At 55.3% G+C, this 25835-nt stretch overlaps 2 protein-coding genes across 6 annotated transcripts in view; both read right to left on the bottom strand.

Annotated features, from left to right (window-relative positions):
• The window catches only part of PSMG3 (proteasome assembly chaperone 3), a 418234-nt gene that overhangs the window by 240891 nt on the left and 151508 nt on the right, over positions 1–25835 (bottom strand). The gene's annotated exons all lie outside the window — the stretch shown is intronic.
• The window catches only part of MAD1L1 (mitotic arrest deficient 1 like 1), a 383346-nt gene that overhangs the window by 67267 nt on the left and 290244 nt on the right, over positions 1–25835 (bottom strand). For all 5 annotated transcript variants that reach the window (XM_075995238.1, XM_075995236.1, XM_075995239.1 and 2 more), the window contains one exon: positions 3428–3618. In XM_075995238.1, coding sequence (XP_075851353.1) covers positions 3428–3618 — 191 coding nt within the window. The remainder of the gene's footprint in view (positions 1–3427; positions 3619–25835) is intronic.

The following is a 25835-nucleotide window of genomic DNA, read 5'->3' on the forward strand; positions in this document are numbered from 1 at the left end:
GCAGCTCTGTTTTACAGATTTGGAAACGCAGGCACAACTGCTAAGTCACACGATGTACATGCTGTGTGACCTTGGCCTGGTTGTTCAACCTCTCAGCAGTTTTCTCATTCTCAGAACAGCTTTCCTTCTCTGGGTCCTGGGGACAGAGTGGAGAGTCCTTGAGAGACCAGGAACCCTGAGGACTCAATGGCCTTCCCGCCCCGCCTATGCCCGCAGGCCCAGGAAGGGCCAAAGCCTTTCCAGGGAAACCCCAGAGACTTGGGACCTGTTTCTCCCCAGGAGGGGGAGGAGTGGAGGCTGCCGGGCTCCTGCTGAAGAGCTGGTGCCGAGGTTTCTTGCCTTTCCCCACGAGGCAGCCCTGCGCAGGCAGCTCCCCCCACCCACGCGGTCCCTGGGACAGGGAGCCCGAGTTTCCTCCTCAGCAGAGATGCGGGGCTGCACAGCAAACCCACAATTATCCCAGCACACATCTGCAGAGCCCGCTCAACTGGAAACAGGCACAGCTATTTCTAACTCTGCCTTTAGCTCCTGTCCTGCCAGAAAAATCATTTTTGGGGAAAATAAATAACATGAGCGGAAGTGACTAGGAGGTGTGGTTTGGTGTGATCTTTCCACAGCCATGGAGCCCGTGTGCACCAGCCCCAGGCGGTGCCCAGTTCCCGCGTGTGCTCCCTCCCTTACGGCAGCCAGCTGCAGCTCTGCTCCCGGGGAGCCCTTGTGAACGCAGGAGGCTGGAGTCAGGAAGACCCCAGGAAATGTCCAGACCACCCTCCTCATGGCAGATGGGGAAACTGAATCCCACAGGAGCACAGGGGCCTGGTGTTGGTTGAAACCCAGGATCCGGAGCTGCGGGGTAAGTAGGATGGCTCCAGGGTGCCTCGTCCCTTGGGCTCTCAGGACTGTCCCATCCCCTGCAGACAGTGCTGAGGAAGGGACCACTGCGGCCTGGCTACCCTGAGGATCAGCGACTATCTGTAGGAGGTACCCGCAGGGCCAGGCCCTGCAGGCTGTCCATCATCAGCCTGCTCCTTTCTTGTCTTTTCCCCTTTGCCCCGCTCAGTGTGTCTGCCCCTCCAGCAGGTCTGCAGAGGCCTTCTCCTCCAGCCAAGCCTTGCACCGGAGGGCAAGAGGCCGCCGTGAGTGCACTGGTGCCGTCCTCCTGTCTCCAGGCCCAGCATCCTGGGTACGGAGACGGCAAGGATGAGGGAGGATGGTGTCCTGGCTAGAAACTTCCTGCCAGAGGCTTGGCAGCCCCAAGACTGCCCTCCCAGCATCCCACTGGTTCCCCAGGAGGCCGCTAGCCTCACAAGGGAGAGAAGACCTGTGGGCAATCAGAGCCTGGCACGACGGGGGCTTTGAAGGAACAAGCAAGCGCAGCTTTCTGGGACGTCTGCAGGGAACGCGATACTTCAAGCCACCTCCAGAAGCTGCGCTTTCTGTCCGTGGAGGCACAAAGAAAAGAGGCCACAGGCAGAGAAGCCTGCAGCCTGCACACGCTGCTGCCCCCAGTGCCCCACCGCTGTCCCCAAGGACACCCCAACAGGAGCTGTTTAGGCACCAGGAGATGAGAACATCTGCAGCACAAGAGTGGCAGTTGAGGCCATCAAGCTACTTGCTGACATTGTTTTAAAAAATAATAGATTTTTGGCCTTTTGGTTAAGATTAAGTGTAGTTAAGTGTATAAAGAATATAATCCCAGGATCCCAATTTTGTAAGTGTAAATTAATAAACCTACATATATGCCTACACATATAAAACACTGAAAGGGAATATATCAAAGTGTTAACAGCAGTTGCCTCTGGGAGGTAGGATTATAAGTGAATTGTTTTCCCCTTTTGGATTTTCAACAATTTATATACAAAATACTTTGGAGTTTTCTCCCAAGCTTTCATTGGAGGTAGTTTTCATAAGATCAATCACTTCAGCTAAAAAATATGCAAGAATCCACTGAAAACTATGCCTCTTAATTTATAAATGTTGATATGACAAGTGATATGTTAAATAGTGACTGTTCATAAGTACATCTTTATTTACCTAATCTTTTTTAAAAAACCATGGAATTTGTACAATGTATTAAATTAAACATCTATCAGTGATCCTGAATTATTCAAAAGTATATAGAATTATACAAAAGCAAGGAAGTACATCTCTGATAGCCTATTTATTTAAAGACTTTGAGTGTTTGAATATTTACTTACTCAAAGGTTTGAGAGTTTCAAGGAATGTAAAAATGGATGAATGTGATCTGAGAAGTCAGAGAAAATCTAGAAGAAAGTCAGCTTGGGCAGCCGCTGTGCTGCAGCCAGAAAGCACCCTGCACAGGAGAGGACGCCGCCAGGCTCGAGACCAGATAAGACAAGCGACATTTCCTCCTCTGTTAAATTCTGCTCAGAATGCACAGGCCACACCAGGTACAGCTTTTTTGTACAAATGAAAGTTGGTTCTTTGTATCTACGAAGCTGTGCGGAGACAGGCTGTGGGCCGGTTAGATAGCCCATTCCACACCTTGGCAGTCCACAGCAGGGCCGGTCTGTGCCTGTCACAACCTTCCACACCACTGCCCGGGCGACCCTGCCTGAAGTAGCCACATGCCATGCCAGGACCATGCACCCCGCCGGGTCCGAGACACCATCTCCATGAACGGGCAGTGACAGACAAGTCCCTGTCACCCCAGATTTCCAGCTGCTTGATGTCCACGTGGGGCCACCTCTGCCCTTATGGCCAACACAGTAACACCCCTACTTCTGCTACTAGAACTTGCTCACCCCGAGGACACTTCATCCCAACTGTCCCAGCCCAGAACCCAGAAGCGCCCCAGCCATAGCACACACACGCCAATCCCACAAGGCTTTGCTATTCCCGAACCAGCTCCGGGCACGGGGCACACACAGGTAAGGAGGTTCCCACCAGCCCCATCCCTCCTGCTTGCATAGACAGGCCCTGCTGCCTGAGGACTCCTGTCCTGGCTTTGCCAGAAAACTTTAAAAGTGCACCTCCTATTTGCTCTATGCTGAGCATGGAGATATGCTGGATTTTCTTCTTTCTTGGCTACCACGTCTCATGCTGGCTTCCAGCTGGGGTCTAGCTGCAGAGCCTGGCTGCTCTAACAGCGCCCCACCACCTGGCCCTGCCCCACCATTCACACCATCACTTCAGTCCTCCACTAACCCTCATCAGGACAGAGCCTGGGCATTAGCATGTAGAGAGCAGACTGAAAGAGGGAAGTCGAGGGGGAATGGACCTTCCTTCCCAAGAGGTCCAGGGCTGAACTGTCAAGTAGAGGTGGCCCAACATCCAGAAACCTCAGGGATGACAAGGACACGGCCAGTGCATCTCCCTCTGGCCACAGCCCATCACACCAATGTGCCATAAGGCTGCTCCAGACAGCCTGTGCTCTCTCCTCCCTGCGGCCAAGGCAGGCGCCTACCTTGAAGATGAGGCAGTCGGCCTTGTGCTCGGCGTACTGGGAGGTCAGCCGGTACTGGTTCTCCGTGGTGATGTCGATCTGGTAGCCCGTGAGTGTGTAGCAGACTTTGCGGAACTCCTGGATCTTGGTCTGGAAAACCTCCTTCAGCCTCTGGTTCTTCAGTTCAGCACTTTCCACCTGCTTCCTCAGCTCTGCGAGGGAGGGAGGGGAGGAGACAGGTGAGCCCGAGGCCGTGCATGGGTCTCAGCTTCCTGGGTGGACAAGGGCTGGCACCCACTTGGCAGGCCTTGATCTGTGCTGACGGAAGGGACAAGACGATAAAGTCTGCCTTTCCGGGGTAACAATGATAATGCTATCACAGTCAACCCCAAAACTCTAAGGCTGGGAAAGGAAGCCAGACACCAGTCTGAGCTCCAGGCTCTCCTGGCCTGGTCCCTGGCGAATGATAATGGGCAACATCTGAAACCACCCAAGTCACTGTCAGGAAGCCGGCGTCAGTCCTGATCTGGGGTGGACTGTCCTCACTTGCTGCAGACGTCAGGCAAGAATATTCTCATGGAAGGAGCCCTGGGAATCCAGGCCCTGAACTGAAGGCCCAGACCTTATACACACAGCCGGGTGACAATGACAGATAGTTCCTGGGCTACTAGGCTGCTGCCTGAGTCCTTGCAGGAGTTGGACGCCTGCCCCACATGAGCCAGTAGGAGCAGCAGGGAAGGCAGGTGGACAGGAGGCCATCAGGAGGGAGGTTTCACACCCTGTTACCCCGAGGCATGACCTGTAGGCCACCTCCAAGATAAGACCACTGGTGACAAGGATGCCAGCAGCGGCAGGGTCTGGGTAGGCCCCGAGACTGAGCAGTGGGAAGACAGTCAGCCCCGCCTGGGCCTATGGCATCTGCCCCTGCCCTGCAGCTTCCACCTGCCGTGGTTTACTGCCACCTGGGGAGAGGTCGGCAGTGGGGAGCCGTAGAAGAATGCACGAACACCATGAATCTTTCACCCAAGGTGCCTTCCAAGTAATTAAACCTCTATTTATCTCCCCATTAATTATCGAGACAGGCTCCACTTAAACACGCATGGAGCCATCCCCTCCCAGGGGTCCCATCTGGAGCTGAGGACGAGGGCCCCTGCAGAGGCTGGGATACTCCACGCAGGGACAGGAGCCAGCTGGCCAGATTTGAGAAAAACCTGGTCTGAGTCCTGCTCTGCCCTGTGGCAGTGTGAGCGGGGCTGGCAGCCACCTCCCTCCTCCCCAGGTTGAATCACGGGATTTGGCGTGGGTGCCCACATCCAGGCACAGTGACAACTGGCTCTCTGGCTGGGCTGAGAGAGAGGAGGTAAGATGTGGCCACAGCCATGTGGCTGGGAAGAAACTGAGGATCCCAATCCCAGGCAGTGCCCAGGCAAAGGCTGGCCCTAAATCAGACAGTCTGAAGGCCTCAGGGCTCCACCCGACTAGGACCAGCGTGGGGTCCCCCTGTGCCCCTCAGGAGAAGTGTGTAAGGGAAGACAAAGCCAAGCACCTACTGGCCAGTACACGGAGTCACTGAGACCAGGGGACTGACAGTGAGCACGTGCGCCATGGGCCAAGGCTCAGAGGGGCCAGGTCAAGGTGGACAGACACAGCCAGGCCGGGGAGCCTGCACTCCAGGAAGAGGGGGCCGCATGGAGACCAGTAGCCCAGAGTGTACAGAGGAAACAGAGATCTGGGGGCCAGGGAGCTTCCCACTCCAGCTTTGCCACCTCCTGACCTATGGCACTGAACCTATCCCTCCCCTTCACCTAGGACCTTCATTTGAAATAGGGACATAGGGACATAGGCGAGTAGCTGCCTTCAGAGGCTGCCACCAGGATTAAGAAGGATCATCTTCGGAGAGCGCAGGGCTCATGGACACTCCTCTGCCAAGAGTATGGACTCAGATGACCACGCCACGTCACACACACACACTCAACTCCCGGCCACGTTGCTATAGCTTAGGTATGAACACAGACCCCACGTCGCAAACAAGGAAACTGAGGCTAAAAGAGATTGGCCCTTGACCACAGAGAGGAAGGGCATAGGCGGGCTGCCTACGGCCTCAGCCCTCTGAGTTCTGCCTGGCTTCCGCACAGGCAGCCTGGTGTGGGCCCACGTTCTGAGTGAGGGGTCCTGATACCACAGGGGCTGGGAGGAGATGGGGCCTGTATGACACCCAGCCCATCTACAGGGGGGCTGCACGACGTCCGTCCACCTGTGGGACTGCAACTACCTGCACTTGCCTGGCCACTCGACCCGGCCTGTCCTGCCTCTCCCTTCCTCACTGGCGCAAATGGCCTGGCGGATATTGTCACCCACAGCTGAGAGCCCCTCCATCAGGATGCAGGCTTGGAGCCTGATTAATCAGGTAATCAGGCTATGAAATCTGAAGGTTAACTGGCATCTCTGACCCCAATACCTTCCCTGTGTCCCTCAGTCAATCCTCCCTAACGTGGAGTCATCAGCAGGAAGAAAACCTATGTGCAGAAGGAAAAATTCACTGACCACTCTTCAGAGGCAATATTTCTCCCCTGTCAGAGAAGGCACTGCCTTTAATATATCTCATATGTCCAAATAGGAAAAATTAAATTTTGGTAATAAATGCAGCCTGACCTTGGAGGAAGAAATAGCCCCCTGTCTGCGCAGACATCAAAGCCATCTTTGTGCAGCCCACAGACCCCTGCAAGTAGTCAGGGCCCAGGTCTGCATGAGATCCAGCCCATGGCTGATTAGCGTGGGCTTGGGGTAAGGAAGGAGGTACATGGAGGCCACGTGCCAGGCACCTGCCACCTGGCTGGGAGGAGTCAGTGCTGCCATTCTTGCTCTTGGGGAGCAGTCCCTGGACACCTATGTGCTGGGGACCTGCTGGGCCCCTGCTACAGTGCAGGCCTACCACTGATCAATAGGCAACAGCAGGGGGCGTGGAGGGGAGTGACCTCCTCAAGGCCATGTGGACTCTTGGGTGAGAGGGGGCCCGACCCCAATCTGCCAAGTTGGGTGGGGAGGGGCCCAGCTTTCAAGTAAGGCCCACCTTAATGAAGTGGGCTCAGGAAGGGAGATTCGTGAAGAATTCCTTGACTTGGGGCACATAAAAGTCAACATTTTGACCTCTCCGTTATTCCTGTAGCTCAATCGCTTACATAAACGTGAATGAATAATTCACATGATGGTTTGGATTAAATAAATAAAAGATGGGTTTTCCGCCTCAGAAATGTCATCGCTTTCTTGCCACTTGCTCGCACGTAGCCTTCTTCCCAATTGAGACAGGAACTAAAGGTTCCCTGGGCTGGGTTCTGTGAGCCCAGGATGTGTGGCCCGGCCAGCTCCCCCGGGGCCCTGGGATGTGTGACCACCCTGCGCTCCACCCCTCAGACCTGACCTACTGGCGACGACACATGGGCAGAGGGAGCAGAGGGCCTACGTGGCCCTTCAGCACTCTTGGCCCCAGCCCCAGGCCTCGCCTGCTGTGCACTCCATGGGGGATGAGGCCCCGGCTGGCAGCCATGTTCTCTGGGGTGTCCCTCTCCCCCACACCCTCATGCTCAAGTCCGCTGTAAAGAGGTGCTGAGGCCCTTTGAGCCCTGCCCCACCCTCAGCCCCATCTCTTGCCTTTCCTGCCCCATGAATCCTGGACTCCAGCCATGTAAACCAGAAGACCCCCTGCAAGCCACCATCTCCCCTCTGCCCCTGCACACGTGGCTACCCTCCCTGCCTGGCACCTTGGGCCCCTCTCTTGTGCCCTCCTGGATCCCTGGCTGCTCCAGGCAGAGCGGCCGTTCCCTCTCCGGAATGCTGGCACCCCTCCCTGAGCCTCCGATTGCTGCCCTTTGCAGGGACACGGGGATGTGGGGACGTGGGCCTGGCGCCAACAGGCCTCCGCAAGTCCTTGGTGAGGGACAGGAAAGGAAGGAGACACAGGTAGACAGGCAGGAGTCAGAGGAGAGGACGAGACTGCTGCCCAGAGCCCAGAGCCAGTGTGGGGTGGGCAGAGGATGTGTGGTCGGGGAAGGGGTGTCCAAGGGCCGAGAGGCACATGAGGCCGGGTGGCACATGAGGCCGGGTGTCTCAGCCCAGCACCTGCTCCTCCTGAACTGCAGAAGGCAGCTGTGAAAGTTCTGTGGGAAGGACACAGAATAAAAATAAATTGCAATTATATAAAGGCTAGCAGGGAAGAGAGTGGTTTTACCCCTGAGAGCAGAGATGTCGGGATAAAGGCGCATTTACGGGCACTCGTCTCTGGAGGCCCAGCTCACAGCCTGCGACGTGGAGAACAGCTCCAGCCAGAGAGGCAGGGACAGTGAGCCAGAGGTGTGCTCGGGTGCAGAGGCACAAGGAGAGGCCTGAGTCAGCCTCGAGGCCGGGCTCTCCTTGACTGGAGCATGGCTCCCATGTCTTCCTGATCTGCGTGCAGGCGGGGGCAGGACACGGCCCTCCCTCCATACCTGTTCAGTGGCGCTGCAGCCCTGGGACCTGGCCAGCACCTGACCAGCCCCTCCACTTTCACTCAAAAAAGCCCCTCCGCTTTCGCTCTGTGATGTAGACTCTGGGGTCCAGCCTTTCAGAAGGAGGAAAAAGGAAAAATCCTTTTGACTCCCTGGGGAGTTATGGGGACACACAGATAAGCGAGACAGCATAAATACTTTCAGAGATGCAAACTGTCTCAGGAGGGCAGCTCCTGGGGCATGCTTGCCCACTGTCCCCCTCCCCAGGGCCCAGGTGGAGGCCCTGTCCTGGGGCCTGGGCTCCAGCTATAGCGGGGGACCCACACCACTACCCACCACCCCACTCTGAGACCTCCCCAGGACTGGGGCTGGCCTGACCCACGTCTGTGTCCCAGGACAATTTTAATGAGCGCCTGAGTTTTCACTGCTGTTCACAAAGCACCACCTGCCACCCCTGGGCATCCTGTGAGGAGGCAGCCCCTTCAGTCGAGGCAGCTGGTGTGGGAAGAGCCCTCAGAGGGAAGAGACCCCGAACCACCAACCCAGGGGCAGCCTGGGCATGGGCTCACAGTCCTCCCTCTCACCATGGCCAGCCCAGGCTCGCACGGGGACCCAGGTATCTGGACAGAATCTGAGCCCCCAAGGCAGACGTGATCTTAAGTGACATTCTCCTAGGGCCACCAAGGTTGCAGAGCCCCCTGAGACCCCAGGCCCACTTGGCAACAGCTTCGTTTCATCCCGTGAAGGTGCCGCATCTTCCCCTCAGGGCCTCTGCACAGCCCCTTTTCCCAGTGACGCACATACCCAACTCTGGGGTCACAGCTGTCTCTGGTCACATGCTCCCGGTGCACGCTCCCTTTTCCTTCTTAGTGTGTATCGTGACACCCACCAGGTGACTTTACAACAATCTGTGCCAAATGCTCATTTCCTCCCATGGACCATAAATAAGCTCAGGGAAGGCTGGGCCGGGTCTTGATGTCACCCCAAGGAACCCGGAGTGTGAAAAGGGCTCACCGAGTGAGGGCTAAATAAACTACCTCAACAATCTGCCATTCTTCCTGAATACCCTAAATTACAGCCCTGCACAGGTCCCAAGATCGGCGTAACCAAAAGCGAACACACGTGGGAGGTGGATGGAACATCCGTGTTTGTTCCTGGACACTGGTGCTCCTCCTGGCTCCCTCCTGAAATTCCACTGCCAAGACAGCGAAGGAGGATCACAGACTCTTGGGACACTGAGCGGGGACAAGGCAGAGCAGACGGAAGGCGAGGACAGACTCTAAGAAGACAACAGATGAGCAGGTGGATGCGGACTCAGCAGAGCTGGTGGAATGGGAGCCACTGTCTCTGGGGTGGTGGTGGAGCCACCTGGAATAAGAGCCGTTCACGTGCCCACTCCTGGAAAGACAGGGATGGCAGGGATGACGGTCTCCCTGGTGGTCTCCCAGGTGACAGCATGGCCCTCCCCCAGAGGAGACATGAGTTCACACTTCAGGGACGTCAAGGCAGACAGGCTGGGTTGAGGGAGGAGCCATGTGCCTGAGCCGGCAGGGTCTGGGGAGACTGGGGAGCCTCAGTGAAAACGCAAAGGACAGGGAGAGGGACAGAGGGAAAGGTGGCCCAGGCGATGCCAATCAGACCAGCATCAACTCTAACCCGAGGGCTGGGCCAGAGGACTGGCCAAGGGACAGATCGCCTGCAGCGCCACTGGAGAATTCCAGAAGGAGCAGATGCACTGTGGAAGGTGAGCACATGGAAGAGCCAGGCCCATGGCAAGTCCAGGACGCCCAGGCATCAGACAGGAGAGACCCACACGGCCAGGACACAGGCATCTCAGCTGCATGTCATAGCACCCCAAACACTGGACACCGACTCCACCATAGTAGTGATGCCACCACGCAGACAGGGAGGGCAGGAGGCACACATCTGTGTGCACATTGGTGTGCATGTGCACACATGTTGGTATGAGAAAACTCACGTTTCACTTCTGCTGAAAAGCCAGAGCAACAGCACAAGTGCACAGAGAAGCAGGTGGGCCTCGTGGGGCAGCCACGCTCCTTCTCAGTCTGTGGCTGGTTTTTCCTTCCTCGAGCACACGTGAGGATAAGACCTAACCCACGAGACCAGCCCACTCGTCGGTGGGTCCAAGGAGAAAAGACCAGCACAATGAGCCTCCTCAGGGCCCAGGAGGGACCAAGGGACCAGGGCGGCCCCCCAACCGCACACATCCCGTGCTGTGGTGGTCACCGCAGGAGGACGAGTGAAGCGCCAACTGCCCCTGGGGACTCACGTCTGCCCCTCCACTCTCTGGTAGGCGCTGGTGTGGGGAGACGAAGGAAAGGGTGAGAGAACAGCCGCAGAGGGGCCTCGGGCAGGGCCCTGCTCCTGCCACAACTTTGTTTAGAAACTGGAAGCAGCTTTCGAAAGGTTCCCATGGGGACTCAGAACAGATCCATTTTTCTTTCTGAAAAGTGAATAAAATGCACTTAACCAATGCCAGGATTTTCAGCCTTTAAAAAAACCCACCAAAAAAGAACAAGTATTTCACCACTAGAGAAAGCAGTCCTCTAAGTCCAGGCTGTGTCAGGGCATTTTCCAAAAACCAGCACAGTCCCAGCGTTGCCAACGACTCTAGGGGTCAGGAAGGAAGGAGGCTGAGTCCCCCACACCTGGCTGTGGGTGTCTGGAAAGTCACCTCGTTTTCCCAACCTCCACTTTCTCACACGTGCAGCGGGGATGACCCACCGGCCCCGCCAGGCCAGTAAGACAGTGTAGGCGAAAACCTTCGTAGCAATGATACTGTGTTCTCCACGCGACCTTCCACTGTGCTACGGACAACTGTTTGGCTATGTATGTATGTGAAAGTGGCTCACAGGAACTCTGAGCAGAAGCCTAGGCCCACATGTGAGAGCAGGGGCGGTACTTCCTGGGCGACATGGAGACTCCCAGAAGACAGACACGGAGACTCAGGCTTCCGGAACCTCCTGGAGGGCGCCACTGCCAGGCGTGTCCTGAGGAGGAGACAGCTGGGTGTACCGCTGTGCTGGTGCTGCGGCCTTTGCAGTCCCCACCCCGGCTTTCAGTTGACAGGACTGGTGAGGCAGGTGGTCCATCCACGTGGTCCCAACAAGCTCAGTGGCCATGAGCCCAGCCTGGCCTGGCTCTCCTGGGCACAGGCCAGTTAAAAGGACAGGTTTAGAGGGACAGGCCTGGCCAAACCTTCTCAGCACACTGCTCTGGCGGCATCAGGTGCCACCTGGCTGGCTGCTGTCTTCCTCCCCACCTCGGGGTTGCACCCTCTGGCAGCTTCCTGGGAAACCACCCTGCACATCTGAAAACATCTTTTTCTTGCCTTTGTGGCCAAGGAGTAGCTGGGCTAGGTAGGAATTCCAGGCTGTAAATACTTTTCATTCAGTCTTGAGGGCATGACTCGTTCGAGTTTTCAATGTTGCTGTGAAGTCAACCTTCTGTGAGTGACCAGTTTTCACTCCCTGGAAGTATGCAGAATAGTCTCTTTGTCCTTAATATTACGAAACTTCACCAAAAAACATCTCATGTCCTCCTTGCCCAGTCTGGTCCCCCAAGTGTCTCTCTTCTGTCTGTCTCTCTCATCAGACGTCTCCCTGAAGTCAGCTGGCAGACCGTCTGCTCACAAGAAGGGCAGGGCAGTCGGAGCTGAGGGCAGTTCCAGGCACAGCGGGGCTGTGGCCTGTGCACCCCACCCCGGGGTAGTCCTGTGGGGCTGCTTCTTGGGAAACCGCTAATGTCATCTTCAAATCTTTCTTCTGGGATTGGTCTGACTGGTCAGAGACAGAGTCTTCCTGGGGGCGCAAACATGGACCAGCAAAGAGAGCGGCCCCGGGGGCTCAGGCTGCAGGGCTGCATGTATAAGTGCCAACCCAAGCCCGACCTCAGACGAGAGAGGGCTGAGAAGCCCCCAGTGCCTGCTGCGGACACAGCACACCCAGCTGAAGCTCCTTGAGGTTGGGGGCCCAGGACAGAGGAGCAGGAGCTGGGCTGGACCTGAGCCGGCCCCTGCAGCAAAGGCTCCCGGGCGTCCAGCAGGCACAGGGAGGCCCCGGCCCTGCTCAGGCCCAGAGTTGAGCCACACTTCTTGGGTTGAATTATTTATGTCTTGCTAACTTCTAAACTATTTCAGTTTTACATTTTTAAATATTTAATAATTAGGCATCAAATATTTATGCAATTTTATTAGCAACTGTAGAAGCTGGGCGCTGCAGCAGCTGTGACCGTGAGGTTTGCACCCTGGTCCTGGCTGGCTATTTGGAGAGAGAGCAGGGGGAGGAGCTGCACCCACAGACTGGTTGGTGGCCCTGGTGGGCTTGCCATGGACACAACTCTCTGGGATACCATACACCACACAGGGAGGCAGAGCCGCAGCCCTGATGTGGCACAGAACAACTTGCCCAGCGCCTCTGAGTCTACCTGCCCACCCTACATCCAAATTCTAGGAGACAAGCCTGAGTGGCTGGCAGGTAGGTGCGAGATCTGCCAGAGCCTGTGGCAGCTGGGATGACTCAGGCCCCTGTCCCTAGGTACGATGGGCTAGGTAGGAAGGCCTTTTCCAGATGGGGTGGGCGGTAAGGTGCCCAAGTGCTGCTTCAGTTATAGGAGATGGGGATGCCACCACCCACTAGCCAGATACTCCTCCTACCCTGAGGAGATCAGTGGCCTCACCTCTGCTGGTGCCAGAGGCCCTGAGACGTGGTCTCCATCACTAGCCTGTGTTCTCCTGCTGGGCCGGAAATTGCACGTTTTATACCAGAGAGGAGACACCCGCCCTGGAACGACTCGAAGCCGAGCTGCTCTGCCACTGTTGGCTGCCTGGCAGGCACCGCCCGGGTGAGCTCCGTGCGGCTTTCAAACGGGGCATCTCTGTGTGATTAACGGCTCACTCTGGCAAACAGCTTGTCACCTTGCACAAAAATGATCTGAAAAGACACCAGCAATTACAGCCCACCAGATTATGGGGTGGGAGAGTCCCGGGGTGACAAGCGGGCGCTGATATCATATTCGCAGGAAGAGTCCTCCCCCACCACCAAGAACAGAGAGCAGCTGAAGCCCCAAAGGACGGCCCCACAGGCGCCAGGCTCACAGCCTCACTCGCTCTCGGAAACAGAGGACCAGTTGAGCCTTGGCAGAAGGAGGGCCAGAGGCCCCTGTGTCTGCTGTGCTCAGGACACCCTGAGCACATGGTGGGACACTGCACCTGCTTGGCGGATGCAAAGACAGGCCCATGGAAGATTGGGCTCAATGTCCTCCACTAGGCACGAGCAGATGGGCCGACACCCCAGCAGGGCCTCAGGGGGTGCTAGATCACACAGATCACCTAGCACACCCCAAAGGCCGCCTCTGTAGCACCAGCACCATCATGGGGGCCCCTTCACACACCTGCCTGGTGCCAGGCCACGGGGCCAGAGCTGGGGCCCACCTTGAGTGCTGCCACAGTGGTCTGAGTGGCTGCCACCAATGGTCACTCAGGCCTTGGCTCAGAAAGGGCCTCCCAGAACCATCTACCTGAAGGGGTCCTCTGGGAACCCCATGCTTAGTCGTCCTCAGAGAACTCACTGCCATCTGACTTTGTTTCACTCACTTATCTGTTTACTGGTTTACCAGGCATCTCTTCCACCTCCAACATGCTCTGTGAGAGAGGGGCCCGCCTACGCATGGGCACCGAGCACACGTGTGTCCAGTAAATGAATAAACGATGCCTGTGCACTGACCCATCTTGGCCTGGCGATCTCCCTATCAAGTGTCACCCTCTCTCTGCCCATCGTACGGTAGGGAAACAGGATCAGAGAAGTTGGGAGCAAACTGTCCATGAGGAGCAGGTATCGGCTGAAGCACGGCCAGTCTGATAGCAGGGCAGTTACTGGGGACACATCTCGGCTAAAAAAACCAAGCTGAACTATGGTTGGATTCAGGCTCTGGTGGGGCCATCTCTGCCTTGCCATGACCAGGCACCAGCCCTGCAGGGCCTCTCTTCTCACCCTGACCCAGCTCCTTGCCTGGGGCCCTGGCAGGGCTCTGTCTGGGCACACTAGTCCTTCCAGGTGACCTCAACTGCAGGTTCCCACCACCCTGATGCGCTATTAGCTCCTGTAACCCCAGTGAGCCCCAAGTCCTAACTGCCAAACTCATATTTTCAACCGTGTGCAAGTGAGAATCATCCACCTGCCACCTCAAACTTGGGGCTCCCTGGCCCACCCCTCTTCCCTGATACTCTGTAGCCCCTCTCCAGCGGCTGCTGTTCCCATCTGTCCCCTATACCCCTCGAGCCAGAAAAACTAGGGAGTCTTCACACTCCCCCCACCAGTCCTTCTCCAATCAGGGTCTTTCTTTGCCAGGGTCCATATTCTAATCATTGCTCCTCTTCCTCCTCCTCAGAAGGCCCCAAGGGGTCCTCCTTCCTTTCAGGGAAAAACCTAGCACTTGAGGGCACGGCCAGCCCTTCTGCAAGGGGAACTCTGCTGCTGGGTGGCATCCTTCGGTGCTCTCCACACACCGTCTTCAGCTACTGCTAATCCACGGTGCATTCCTGGACACCACATGCACACTCTTGAGAGATACAATTTTCATTCCCACTGCCACAACTTGCAGTGAATTTTTGCCTCCTACCAGGGGATGATGTTCAACAGCAAACTTCCGAAAGACCAAGCTCTGATGTCACCTCCAGGTGCCTCAACCCATGGACAGGTCTGCACCTGTGGCACGTGCACAAGCCTCCCTTGATGCAGCCACCTGTGCAGTGGCACCTCCTTCCCATCTTGGGCTCCCTGAAGGCAGGGCTGGGCCTGAACCGTTCAAGCCTGCCCACACACGGCGCCTGGGAAACCCGCCTGCTGAGCAGAGGCACTGGCAGTCGGTGCGCCGGCAGGGTAGGTATGCAGGCTGGCTTTAAGCTCTTCTTGGAAACCTGCTGGGGGCCTCGCAGCCTGAAAAAGACTATAGTTGAGTCTGGAGGTCTTCAGAAGCGCAGGCTGTGCGCATGGCAGGACGAAGTCTCTGCTCACCCAGAAACTTAAAGAGGAAGACACTGGGTAGGCGCCAGTCCAGGCAGTGGGCGGGGCACTGCTGGGCACCAGAGGGGGAGAATGCCAGGTTGGCTCCAGTCACCTGGACCAGCAGTAGGCATCGGTAGAAGCATGGCCAGTCTGAGAGCTGAACGTAATACCACCATCGCTTTTCTGGATATGAACTGAGAAACCTGTGGGAGGAGCTTCGGGATGAGGCAGGGTGGGGTCAGCTCGTGGCCAGGCAGGAGCCCTCACAGCTCCCCTCTCACCGCCTGGGCTCAGTCTCCTGGGCGCTCCTCATTGGCAATGTTGGGGTGGCAGAGCCACTGGGGCTGCTGCAGGCAGGCCAGACCCACTCCTGCCTGAGACCCCTGCCAAGCAGCTCTCTGGGAGTTCAGGGGCTGGGTGGAAATAGCTGGTGGACAACCTTCGTGGCAGCTCTGAGGGGACAGCAGCTCTGCAAGTTGCTCCAGGTCTCAGCAGCACTCTCCCGCTCCCCAGCTGACTCCAGGGTCACCTCACATGGAGGCTGCTGGCAACTCGAGGCTCTAGAGGCAGCGACGCTCTGGTGCACTGTCACCATCCCCCCAGCTCAGCACCAGGATGCCTCTCACCCGTCCCTGGCACCAAGGGGCTGGGAGGAGGGCCAGGAACCTGTTTCTAGACACGCAAGTCAGTAACTGTGGAGGGTGGGCAGAGCCAGTGGGGGTCCTCAGCAGCCCCTCAGGCCCATTGCTGTAAAACCCACAGGTTGCATGCAGACCTAGTCTCATGCACTGACACTCAGCGCACTGACATCTACCGCAGCACACATGCCTCCCGCCAGAGCCAGAAACACTCAAGAGCAGCACAGTGCACACATCAACATCCTATCGCAAAGCTCCAAGACGTAAACCAGAGAACACAGCTGTCCAACCCAAGTTCCTGGAAGCTTCCTTCCAGGAACACGCCCAGCAGGTGGCCCGTGGAAGAGGCAGTGGCCTGCAGCCCCTGGCAGGACAGCAGCTTTGATTGAGCTGCGGACAGAGGTGGCGAGGCCTGAGACACGTCACACCTGCTGAGTGGGAGCCATGTCTGTTGAGGCTGGAGTGCTCTCAACCCGTCCTGTGTGTCGCGTGCATTATTAATTTCTAACAGTGGGCCTACAGAAACCAGCTCCCCGGAAGGCAGCCTCCCTTTGAGAAGGGGAAGCCTTTTCAGAGCTCATCTTTTATTGACTGAGTCATTTTTGAGTCAATCTGTCTGCTTTCAGCAAGACAAGAGTCTTAAATCTTTTCTCTCGCTTCCTCCCTTCTGAGATGTGGCAGTCGATTATGGTCTGTGCATGCACGCAGCAGGGCCTTGGATTTGAAACGCAGTGAGTTCTTCAGGTAGCAAAAGATGAAGAAGGCCACAGAACTGCTCAGCAGCCCAGAAAAGGCTCTGGAAGGAGAAAAAGGCACAGGCGCAGGGGTTGGGGGCAGCCATAGTTGGCTCTGGGTATGGAGGAGACTCCTGAGCATGGAGGACCCTGCTGGCTTGCCCCAGGCTGAGCAAGACAGAGAGGACCTGCACCAGGCTGGAGAGCAGCTCCCTGAAGAGGCTGCCCCAGTGTGTAGGGTCCAGAGCAGACACGCCCCACCATGAAGGGACACCAAGACATGCACTGTCATAAGGGGGACATGCAGACATGCACAGATACACCTGGAGAAGGAAACTGGCCATGCTGAGGCTTTCCAATATGATAAACACTTTATCTTCAGTGAAAAATAACAATAAGGCCCTCTTGCTCCCCAGGCCGGAGACACCCTGGCATCCTGGGGGTCTGTGTGGGGGTTGGCAGCTGGGGGCCTCCGAGGGTGCTCTGGAGTTTGAAGGGAGGGGGAGCCCGGGCTGACACTCCTGAGCTCATTGCATAATTTACAACTGCTCAGGGAGGGATCCCAAGAACGAAGCTGAGGTTCTGAGAGGGGAAGGGACTTGTCCAAGGACACACAGCCCTGGGGCTGGGGTCCAGGCCATCTGGGGACTGCCACGTGGAGCAGAGGTAAGGCTTCCTGCCAGACCACACCACACAGACCACTCCCCATGGCACAGAATTCTGAAGAAAATGTCAGGGATGCAGCCGTGCCTACCCTTCCTCCTAGGCTCTGCTCAGAGATCCCTGCCTGACCAGGCTGGAGCAGCAACACGCCCAACATCACAGCAGAGCAACCAGAGCAGACAAATGCTCCGCAGGCCTCCCCTGCTGATCCTCCTGCCCCGGGGCAGCACGTCCAGGGCCTGCAGCCTGCACCCCATGACTGTGTGGCCTGGCTGCTCTGGGTGCTTTGACGCAGCTTGGCCTGGCTCTCCCCAGCCCCCACCCGGCAACCTGGCCAGGGCTGGCTCCAGGCCTGAAGACCTGACAGTGAACAGGAGGAGACGATCGCACCAACTGGTTGGCCAGGAGGTGGCATCCACACCCTGACCCCAGAATCTCACATGGCTCCTCATGCAAGGAGCTTGAGATGGAGGTTTGCCTGGACTGTCCAACAGGCTGGACACAATCTCAAGGGTCCTCGCAGGGGCAGAGGAGGGAGGCGACTTGCCACGCCAGCCTTTAGGATGGGTGAAGGCAGGAAAGGGACTCTTCTCCGGAGCCTCTAGGAGGAACCAGCCCGGCTGACACTTGGCCTTTGGCCCAGGGACACCTGTGCCTCCTAGAAGTGTAAGACAACATGTTTGTATTGTTTTAAGTCACCAAATTGTGGTGATGTGTTACAGCAGCAGTAAGAAACTACCACAGAGGCTTATATAAGGACAAAGCTTGGAGGACTTTTAGAGCGTAGCACTTCCTGCCTGTCCATAGCAGTGGCACTGCTCAAGGTCTCTCGGTGAGCAGGCCTGGTCCAGGGGCTACAGAAACCACAGTCAGTCACTTATTCACTCAACAAATAGGATTCAGTGTACTACATGCCCTCATCATTCTAGACTTTGAGGACTTAGTGTGGACAAACAGATAAAGTGCTTGCCCTAAGGGAAGGTATATTTCAACCAGGGAATAGACCCGGAGCAGGGAGGGAGTGCGTGCCAGACAAGTGGCAGGGCTGCCCTCTAAGCAGGCCGGTCCTGGCGGCACCTCCTGGAAAGGGGTCCCCTGAGCTGACATGAGGGGGTGAGGGAAGGAGGCCTGTGCCTGCAGGGACAGCGTTGTAGGGAGAGGGCACGGCAAGAGCCCAGGTCCTAAGGCAGGAGGAGAGCTCCTGGGCTACTCAGGAACTAAGGCAAGGAAGCCCCTGGCAGGCCTGTTCAGTGCGGGACTCATGCCGCCCAGCTCTAGGCCTCATGATGAGGAGTGCTGGCTACTGAGACTGCATGGTACTGACGCGGATACATGCAGAGGTCTCAGCAGCACAGAAAGACCAGGCCAAGCAGCCACTGGCCCATCTGTCGGATGGGGTAAGAGCAATGCGGTGGGAAAGGGTCTTCTTGCCGGTGCTGCGGGACCAACTGCACACCTAAATGGAGACGGATGAGACGGGACTCCTTCTCGACACCATGTACACAACTCAGTTGGAAAGGATCGTAGTCGGAATGTAAAGGCTTCTGAAGAACAGGAGATGTGACCAAGTGGTAAACAAAGGGTTCCTGGGACAAAGCACTAACTACAGAAGGAAAAGCAGATAAATTACACTTCATCGAAATTAAAACCTTGGCTTATCAAAAGAAAGCATTAAGAAAATGATTAGAAGACAAACAATCCAATTAAAAAACGGGCAAAGATTTAAGTAGACGTTTCACTGAAGAAGATATATGACTGGCCGATAAGCAATGAAAATGTGCTCGACATCACCAGCCATTAGGGAAATGCCACCACAGTGACACCACTTTGCACCCACTGGGACGGCCACACTCAGAAAGACAGATGATGATGAATGCCAGGAAGAATGTGCAGCACCAGGAATCCCATGTGGGAAATGTAAAATAGTGCGGCTGCTTTGGAAAACAAGTAGGCAGTTTCTTTAAAAGTTCAACATAAATTTACCACATTACCCAGAAATTCTACTCTTACCTGAGAAATGAACATGTGTCCACACAAAAACTCGCACAGAAATGATCACAGCAGCATTGTTCATAATGGCCTCAAACTGGAAACATCCCCAATGCCCACTGACGGGAGAGGGAATAAAATTGTGTTCCATCCACATAGCGGAACATTAGTCAGTAACACAAGGATAGGGGCACCGACACACGCTATGACACGGATGAACCTCGACAATAAGTGCAGTGGAAGAGCCAGACACGAAGGCCCAACTGCTCTAAGACTCCACTTACACGAAATGCCCAGAGAAGGAAAACGGACAGAGACCAAAGATGACCGAGTGCCTGGGCCATGCTGGCAACAGACTGACTGCAAGAGAGCAGTCAAGAAGGGACCCTGCAGGGTGAGGAAATGTTCTAAAGTAAAAATGCAGGGATGGTTGCAAACACTGAGTATTTACTAAAAATCAGTGAATTATACACTTAAAAGGGGGAAATTAGAAGTTCAATTCCTGAACATGGTAATTCCACATGTCTAAGAGACAGCCAAGTGGAGGAGTCTGACAGAGAGTTGGACAACTTTACTCCAGGACCCCACATCACCTCAGAGTCAGGACTGGACACAGGACCCAATGTCACCTGAGTCAGGAATGGACCCCGTTACCCCTGGACCCCCATCCTGTGACAAGGCCGGTGTTTCTCCCAGTGCACATGTGAGGTTACACGGCACACTCCAGTGGAGAGGCGGGGTTTGGCCAGCATCTGTCCTGTTAGCCCGGCCCTGGAAAGGCCCCCGGGGTCAGAGGTCTGTCTTAGTGGAAACCCCTCCTGCCCTTCTGCTGATGCAGCCTTGGAGGCCCTGTCCCACTTGATCAGCCTAGGATGCCAAAGCCTCCCTGGGGCAGAGGCGGGACTGGCTCCCCTCACCCAGTCTCTGTGCAATGGCTTGGGTCAGCGTGTGAACACGAGGAGCCAGTCCCTTCACAGGCACCCACTTGCCCTCCCTACCCACCTGCCCAGGCATGGCAGAAACCTTCCTCGCTGTGCTGTCCACGTGCCCATGGGGTCAGCGCCTAGGCAGTGCTCAGGACCACGTGCTGGGCACACTAGGGCTGGACAGACCAACAGGGCATCCCAGAGCCCACCCAAGCACTCCACTGCAAGGCATGGGCCTCCCAGCCTGGCTGCCCCACCTAACGAGGTACAGGCCACTCCTGACACGGGTTCTATAGGCTAAATGGTGCCTTCCTGTCCAGGTGGATGGGAGCCTTGTGACAGCCCGGGGGTAGGTGGGGGCAGGCCAGTGACACTCTCCAGGGATGAAGACATAAGGCAGGTGTCTTGGCCGTATGGCCCAAGTTAGGCCTTGATGACTGAGCTCTCCGCTCACCACAGGGAACCTGTGCAGCCCCAGGTGAAGGGCTCACCTGCCCTCGAGATGGCTGAGCATGTCCAGCTGTGCCTCCACCTCCCCAGCCACCCGCACGCACACATTCCCACGGCCAGTGTGGGAGAGACCACAGCTGTGGGGCTGGGTTGGACTGGGGCCCAGGTGGGGGTGTTTCATGTCAGGTACGAAGGGGCTCCTACTTCCACCAGAGGTTTAAAGGAAGCTGTAGGGAAGCCCTGACTGGGTGCTTAGCTTGACAGCCGGCAAAGTTCACAGACACGCCAGAAAGGAAAGGAAAGGAAAATGAGCCCGGTGGGACAGTGTCCATGAGATGGTCACTCCATAGTCTCTATGGCCGACAGGCAGTGCCAGGGACACAGACCTGGGTGGGGTCACGGGGGCAGGAGGAAGCTGGGCTCTGATCCCAGAAGGAACATGCCCTGTTCTGGATGGGGAGCCGGAGAAGCAGCAGCCGAGCCCTGACGTGCCTCAGGACACTGCATCTCTGGATGGCACCCGGCCGAGAGGAGGAGGGCAGTCTGGACTACTTCTGCTAAACCCAGCAGGGAGGGCGAGGCACCCAACTATGCCAGGAACACTCTGACCCCCACTCTGGCTCCCGAGGATGACAAAGTCCCCAGAGCAGTGGAGAGAAGGGCTGGGGCAGGGGATGGAGGTCCAGGCCCTGGAGCACATTGGGCCCCACCCTGCGGTGTAGCCTTCAGGCCTGAGCCTAGCAGACTGGGGGTGGGAAGGGGCCCAGCCCCCATTGCATCCCTGCAACCCAAATTCCAGGCTCACCCATCACACCCTTACCTCGCAGACCAGCCTCTCTACCTCTGCCAACCTCCCCAATCGTGTCTGCACCCATGCCCTGACCAGCCCTGCCACCACTGTGGTTACTCTGCAGCAGAGTTGCCTTCCACGGCTCTACAGAGCCATCGGGTGGAGCCCAGATGCCAATGGTGGCTCGCCAAAGCCTGAAAGCTGGGATGAGAGGACCTCACCAACCTGGCCACCACCCTAGCCAGAGCCATGCCCACCTGCATCCCAGACCTGGGTCGCCAGCCTGGCAGCAAATCCCCATCCCATGCCTTGGCTGACTTCCTGTTGGTGCTTCAGAAACCAGTTCCCTATCACGTCTTTGAGTCAGTCCTTCAACTCCCACCTCTGTGTTCCCTAGGCATTTTTTTTCAGTGTTCAACAAAAATCACACCGCTTGGTAGATGGCACTTCAAGGTCTGTCCCTGCAGTGGTCTGGGAGACCTGAAGCCTGAGCCGGGCCCAGGACATAGTGGGCACCACGTCCAAGGAGGATCTGTTCACAGGCAGCCTGTAGGGTAGAGCCGAGCGCGGCAGCAAGAACCAGCTGGGGGCACCCCTTCCTCTGCCCCGCTCTGCCTGCAAACCCTGTGATTAAATCACATGATTTCTTTACAACTCCAATTACACACCTAATTGATGGTGTTGCCCTTTATTACCTGACACCAAGAATAAACAAACAGTGTAGAGCGAGAACAGGCTAGGACAGCAGTAATTAAAGCACCAGCCAGTCCTCAACAAAGCCCATTGTCTGGGAGCAGTGAAGGGGCAGAGCCTGTGCCTGGGCCTGGGCCTGGCTCTGAAATTCCCAGCCTAAGGGCATCGGAAGCCCCAGCACCCAGCAGCTGGCTGACCTCGAGGGGTCCTTTCCCCTGCCCTGCCCACAGGGACACCACACACCTCACAGGGACAATGGGCACCAGCTCTGAACCTTTAACCCCTGCCTGTCTCTGGAGAAAATGAAGGGTCCATTAAGGTCTGTCTCTGCCAGCGGCTCTGGGCAGCACTGCCAGCAGGGCATCTCCCTCAGGCCCAGGGGTCGATGGGCTGGACTCTCCCAGCAAGGACGATGACTCCCTCCCACTGTTCATTCTCCGGAGCCTGTGCAGAGATCGTCTGCCCACCACTCACTCCCGGTGACCAGACCCTCACAGCTGCCCCAGGTGCCTGAGCTCACTGCCCCATTTCACAGATAAGGAAGCTGAGGCTCAGACAGGGAAATGCCCTGCCCAGGCCACCCAGCTGCTATGGGGGGAGCAGGCCCTCTATGCAATCCCTCTAACCTGGGGCCACCAGGGGACGCCCAACGCTGCTGCCCAGCCTCAGCTGCTCCCAGGCCAGTGTGCTAGAGACAAGTGAGCCCTTGGCTTACAGGGTCTTCCCACGGGGTCTGGGCTCCTGCCTGTACCATACTTGTGGAACTACTAGACAAGGGCACAGCCTGCAGGGAGCAGGGCTCACTGTAGAGCCAGCCTCGTTTCTCTGTCCACGATCCTGGCCCAGCTTCCACCAGTCTGGTTGCTGGTGACAGCAGCCATTATTGTCACACTGAGTGCACATCATAGGCAGGCATGGGGTCTGGCTCAGAGGACAGCCTTCACAGCAGCCTGGGGTTGGAGTGTGCGCTGGGACCCCCAGGAGTGTGTGCTGCTCGATTCCAAACCTCCCTACGCGCAGGCTCCGGGGACTAACGCAACCAGGGCAGCCGCCCTGAGAGCAGGCAGCCTGCCTCTCTTCACCACCCCAAGTGGCCCTTTTCTTTGGAACTGGAAATTAACTTAAATAAATAAAAATTTATGGAGATGACTCTGGGAGGTACCCCAGGGACCAGAGGGAGCAGCAAGTCAGCCTTAACCACACTCCTCCCTTCCCCACATGTTCATCAAGGACCAGCGCTGAGCTAGCGCCAGTGACACAGCAGTCCCCAGAGGACAGCACGCAGCAGGCCAGAGTGAGAGGCGCTGTGGGCACGGGGCCCTCCTCTGCATATGCCCGGGCCTCCAGCTGCCAACTCACCCCATAGATCTTAGGATTGGCCTGCCCTGTGATCATGTGAGCCAAGTGAGTATGTGTGCACGTGTGTACAGGTGTGTACACACACATCCTATTCAGTCTGTTTCTCTGGAGAACCCTGACCAATCTGCATGCCCAGTGGCGTCCTGTCCACAGGTAGAACTGGGACACCGTGTGGGTGCAGTGGGAGATACAGTGCCCTTGGGGGCTGAAGCTAGGAAGGAGGCTGAACAGTGGCCAATGGCCTCATGGTGGTATGGTCCCAGGAATCCCAACCCCTGACCTCAGATCAGACTCACTGAGGGAACAGTTAAAACAGAAAGACAAATGCTGCATGCTCTCGCTTAGGTGTGGGAGCTGGAGGAGCTGATCTCTCGGAGGAAGGGGCAGAAGGACAGCCACCAGCGGCCAAGAAGGATATGGTGGGCAAGAGAGGCTGGCAAGTGGGCACAAACACTCAGTTAGGCAGAAGGAACAGATCTGATTACATCAGTTGACAATGATATGTTTCATATTTCAAAATAGCTTGAAGAAAGGACTTGAAAAGTTCTAAACACATAGGAATGATAAAAATGAGGTGATGGACACCCTAAATACCCTGACTTGATCATTACACATTCTATGCATGTAACAAAATATCACATGGATCCCATAAATATGTACAAATATATCATTTTTTTAAAGCTAACAAAAAGAGCCCTGATTTTTCTTTGATTAAAAAAAAAATAGATTCATGGGGTACCTCCGGACAGGATGGCACAGATTCTTTTCTTTGCTCCTCTTGCTAATTCAACTCAGCCCTGGAGATGATGCGAGAGGCAACCGAAGGAGAAGGTGGGAGGAGGACGGTGGGTGGTTTGAGAACTGGCACAGCAGCAGGTGCCCTAGGAACCCACACCTGGCAGAAGGCGGCTCACCTGGGACAGGTGAGTGCATCCTCCAGGATCAAAGCTACAGAGGGGACACCAGAGCTCCCCGAATCCTGGGAAGTGGCCTTTGTAAGTGCCTGGGAAGCTGGCCTGCGGGTCCCCTTCCCTATGCAGAAATGGATACTGCAAAGCTGAAAATTCTACCAAATTAACATAAATTTAGTGTAACTTCACCAAAACTAAAACCTCAATAGCTTTTTCTTGAACTTGACAAAGTAATTCTGAAATTCATTCAGAATAAATAGGTAAGAAAATGTTTAAGTTAAAAAAAGAGTAATGCCTTGTTTTACACCAAGTATTAAAACGTATTTCAAAGTTATAATTACTGAAAATACAGTACAGATAAATGAAATAAAAGACCCCAAAGATCTGGATACAGATCTTACTTTGCCTAAGAATTTAATAAAGATAAAGATACCTTACAATTCCATGGGGAAGGAAAGGTTATCTGATAAATGGTAGTAGGTCAAACTATTCAGTGATCTGGAAAAAGATCAATTTAGATCCTGACCTTATATCACATACCAAAATAAGTTCCAAGTAGATTAAATCTTTAAATATAAAAAATAAGCCCCAAAAAGTCCAGAAGAAAATAAACTTATTATGGCATCACTAAAAAACTTTCTAAACTTAAAAGTAACTGACTGAATAGATGAGAGATGGGCTGAGGGGCTCCATTTCTGGGAAAAATGAAGAAATGAACTCAACACTTTCACTGAAGCAGCACGAACGTGGGAGAGAATGCAGGCAGTGGCCCATGGAGACCTGCCCAGCAAAAGGCTGCAGGGACAGGGAAGGAAGCCAGGACGACAGGTGCCACTCAGTGCTGCTATTCCTTGCTGCCCTGAGTGCACGGCTCAGCCTGGGCAGAAATGGCAACCAGACTACACTAGATCCTCTAGTCCGTGGACACAGCATGTCCCTCCATTTACTTAGATCTTTGAATTCTTAGTGTTTTGTAGCTGTCAGCATACAGTTTGCTAGATTTATACCTATGAATTTAATTTCTAGGGGAGTGAACTAAAATGCAATGTTTTTAATTTCAATTTCCACATGTTCACTGCTAGTATGTACATATAAAACTATACACACACACACACCTCTTATAAAGTGAGTTTAGCAAGGCTGCAGGATATAAGATCAACACACAAAATCATTGGTGAACTCCTTTCATCAGTTTTTATTTCTTGTGATTTTCGACACAGTCTGCAAATAGAAAAAGCTGCAATCTCTCCCTTGCAGTCTGGGAGCCTCTGTCCCTCCCCTTCCTCCCTGTCTGCCTGGGACTCCTGGTCTGTGCACCAAGGTGATGAGAGTGAACCTTCACCCTATTCTTGACTTTGGGAGGACTTTTTCCAGTCTTGCGTGTTAGGCCTGATGCCAACTGCAGGGCTTTTGTAGGTGATCTTTCACCAAGCTGCAGAAGTTCCCATCTTTTCCTGGTTTGCTAAGAGTTTTCATCATGGGCATGCTGGATTTTCCTGCAGCTGCTGATTGGTCACGTGGTTTTCCTCTTCTCGCCTGTTCAAATGGTGGATTATACTGATGGATGCTTACCACTAAACCAGCCTTGCATTCCTGGAATCAATTTCTGTGGTTTTCTCTTTTGGTTTTGTCACTGGTTTTGAAATTAGGGTACATACTTGCTTCATAAAATGTGTTGAAAAGTGCTCCCTCATCTATGTTTCTCAAGAGTTTTGTAGAACTGGTTCTAATTTTTCTCTAAGTGTTCAGCAGAATTTGCCAGTGAACCAT

Source organism: Microcebus murinus, chromosome 19 (genome assembly GCF_040939455.1).
Source record: "Microcebus murinus isolate Inina chromosome 19, M.murinus_Inina_mat1.0, whole genome shotgun sequence".
NCBI classification, from domain to species: domain Eukaryota; kingdom Metazoa; phylum Chordata; class Mammalia; order Primates; family Cheirogaleidae; genus Microcebus; species Microcebus murinus.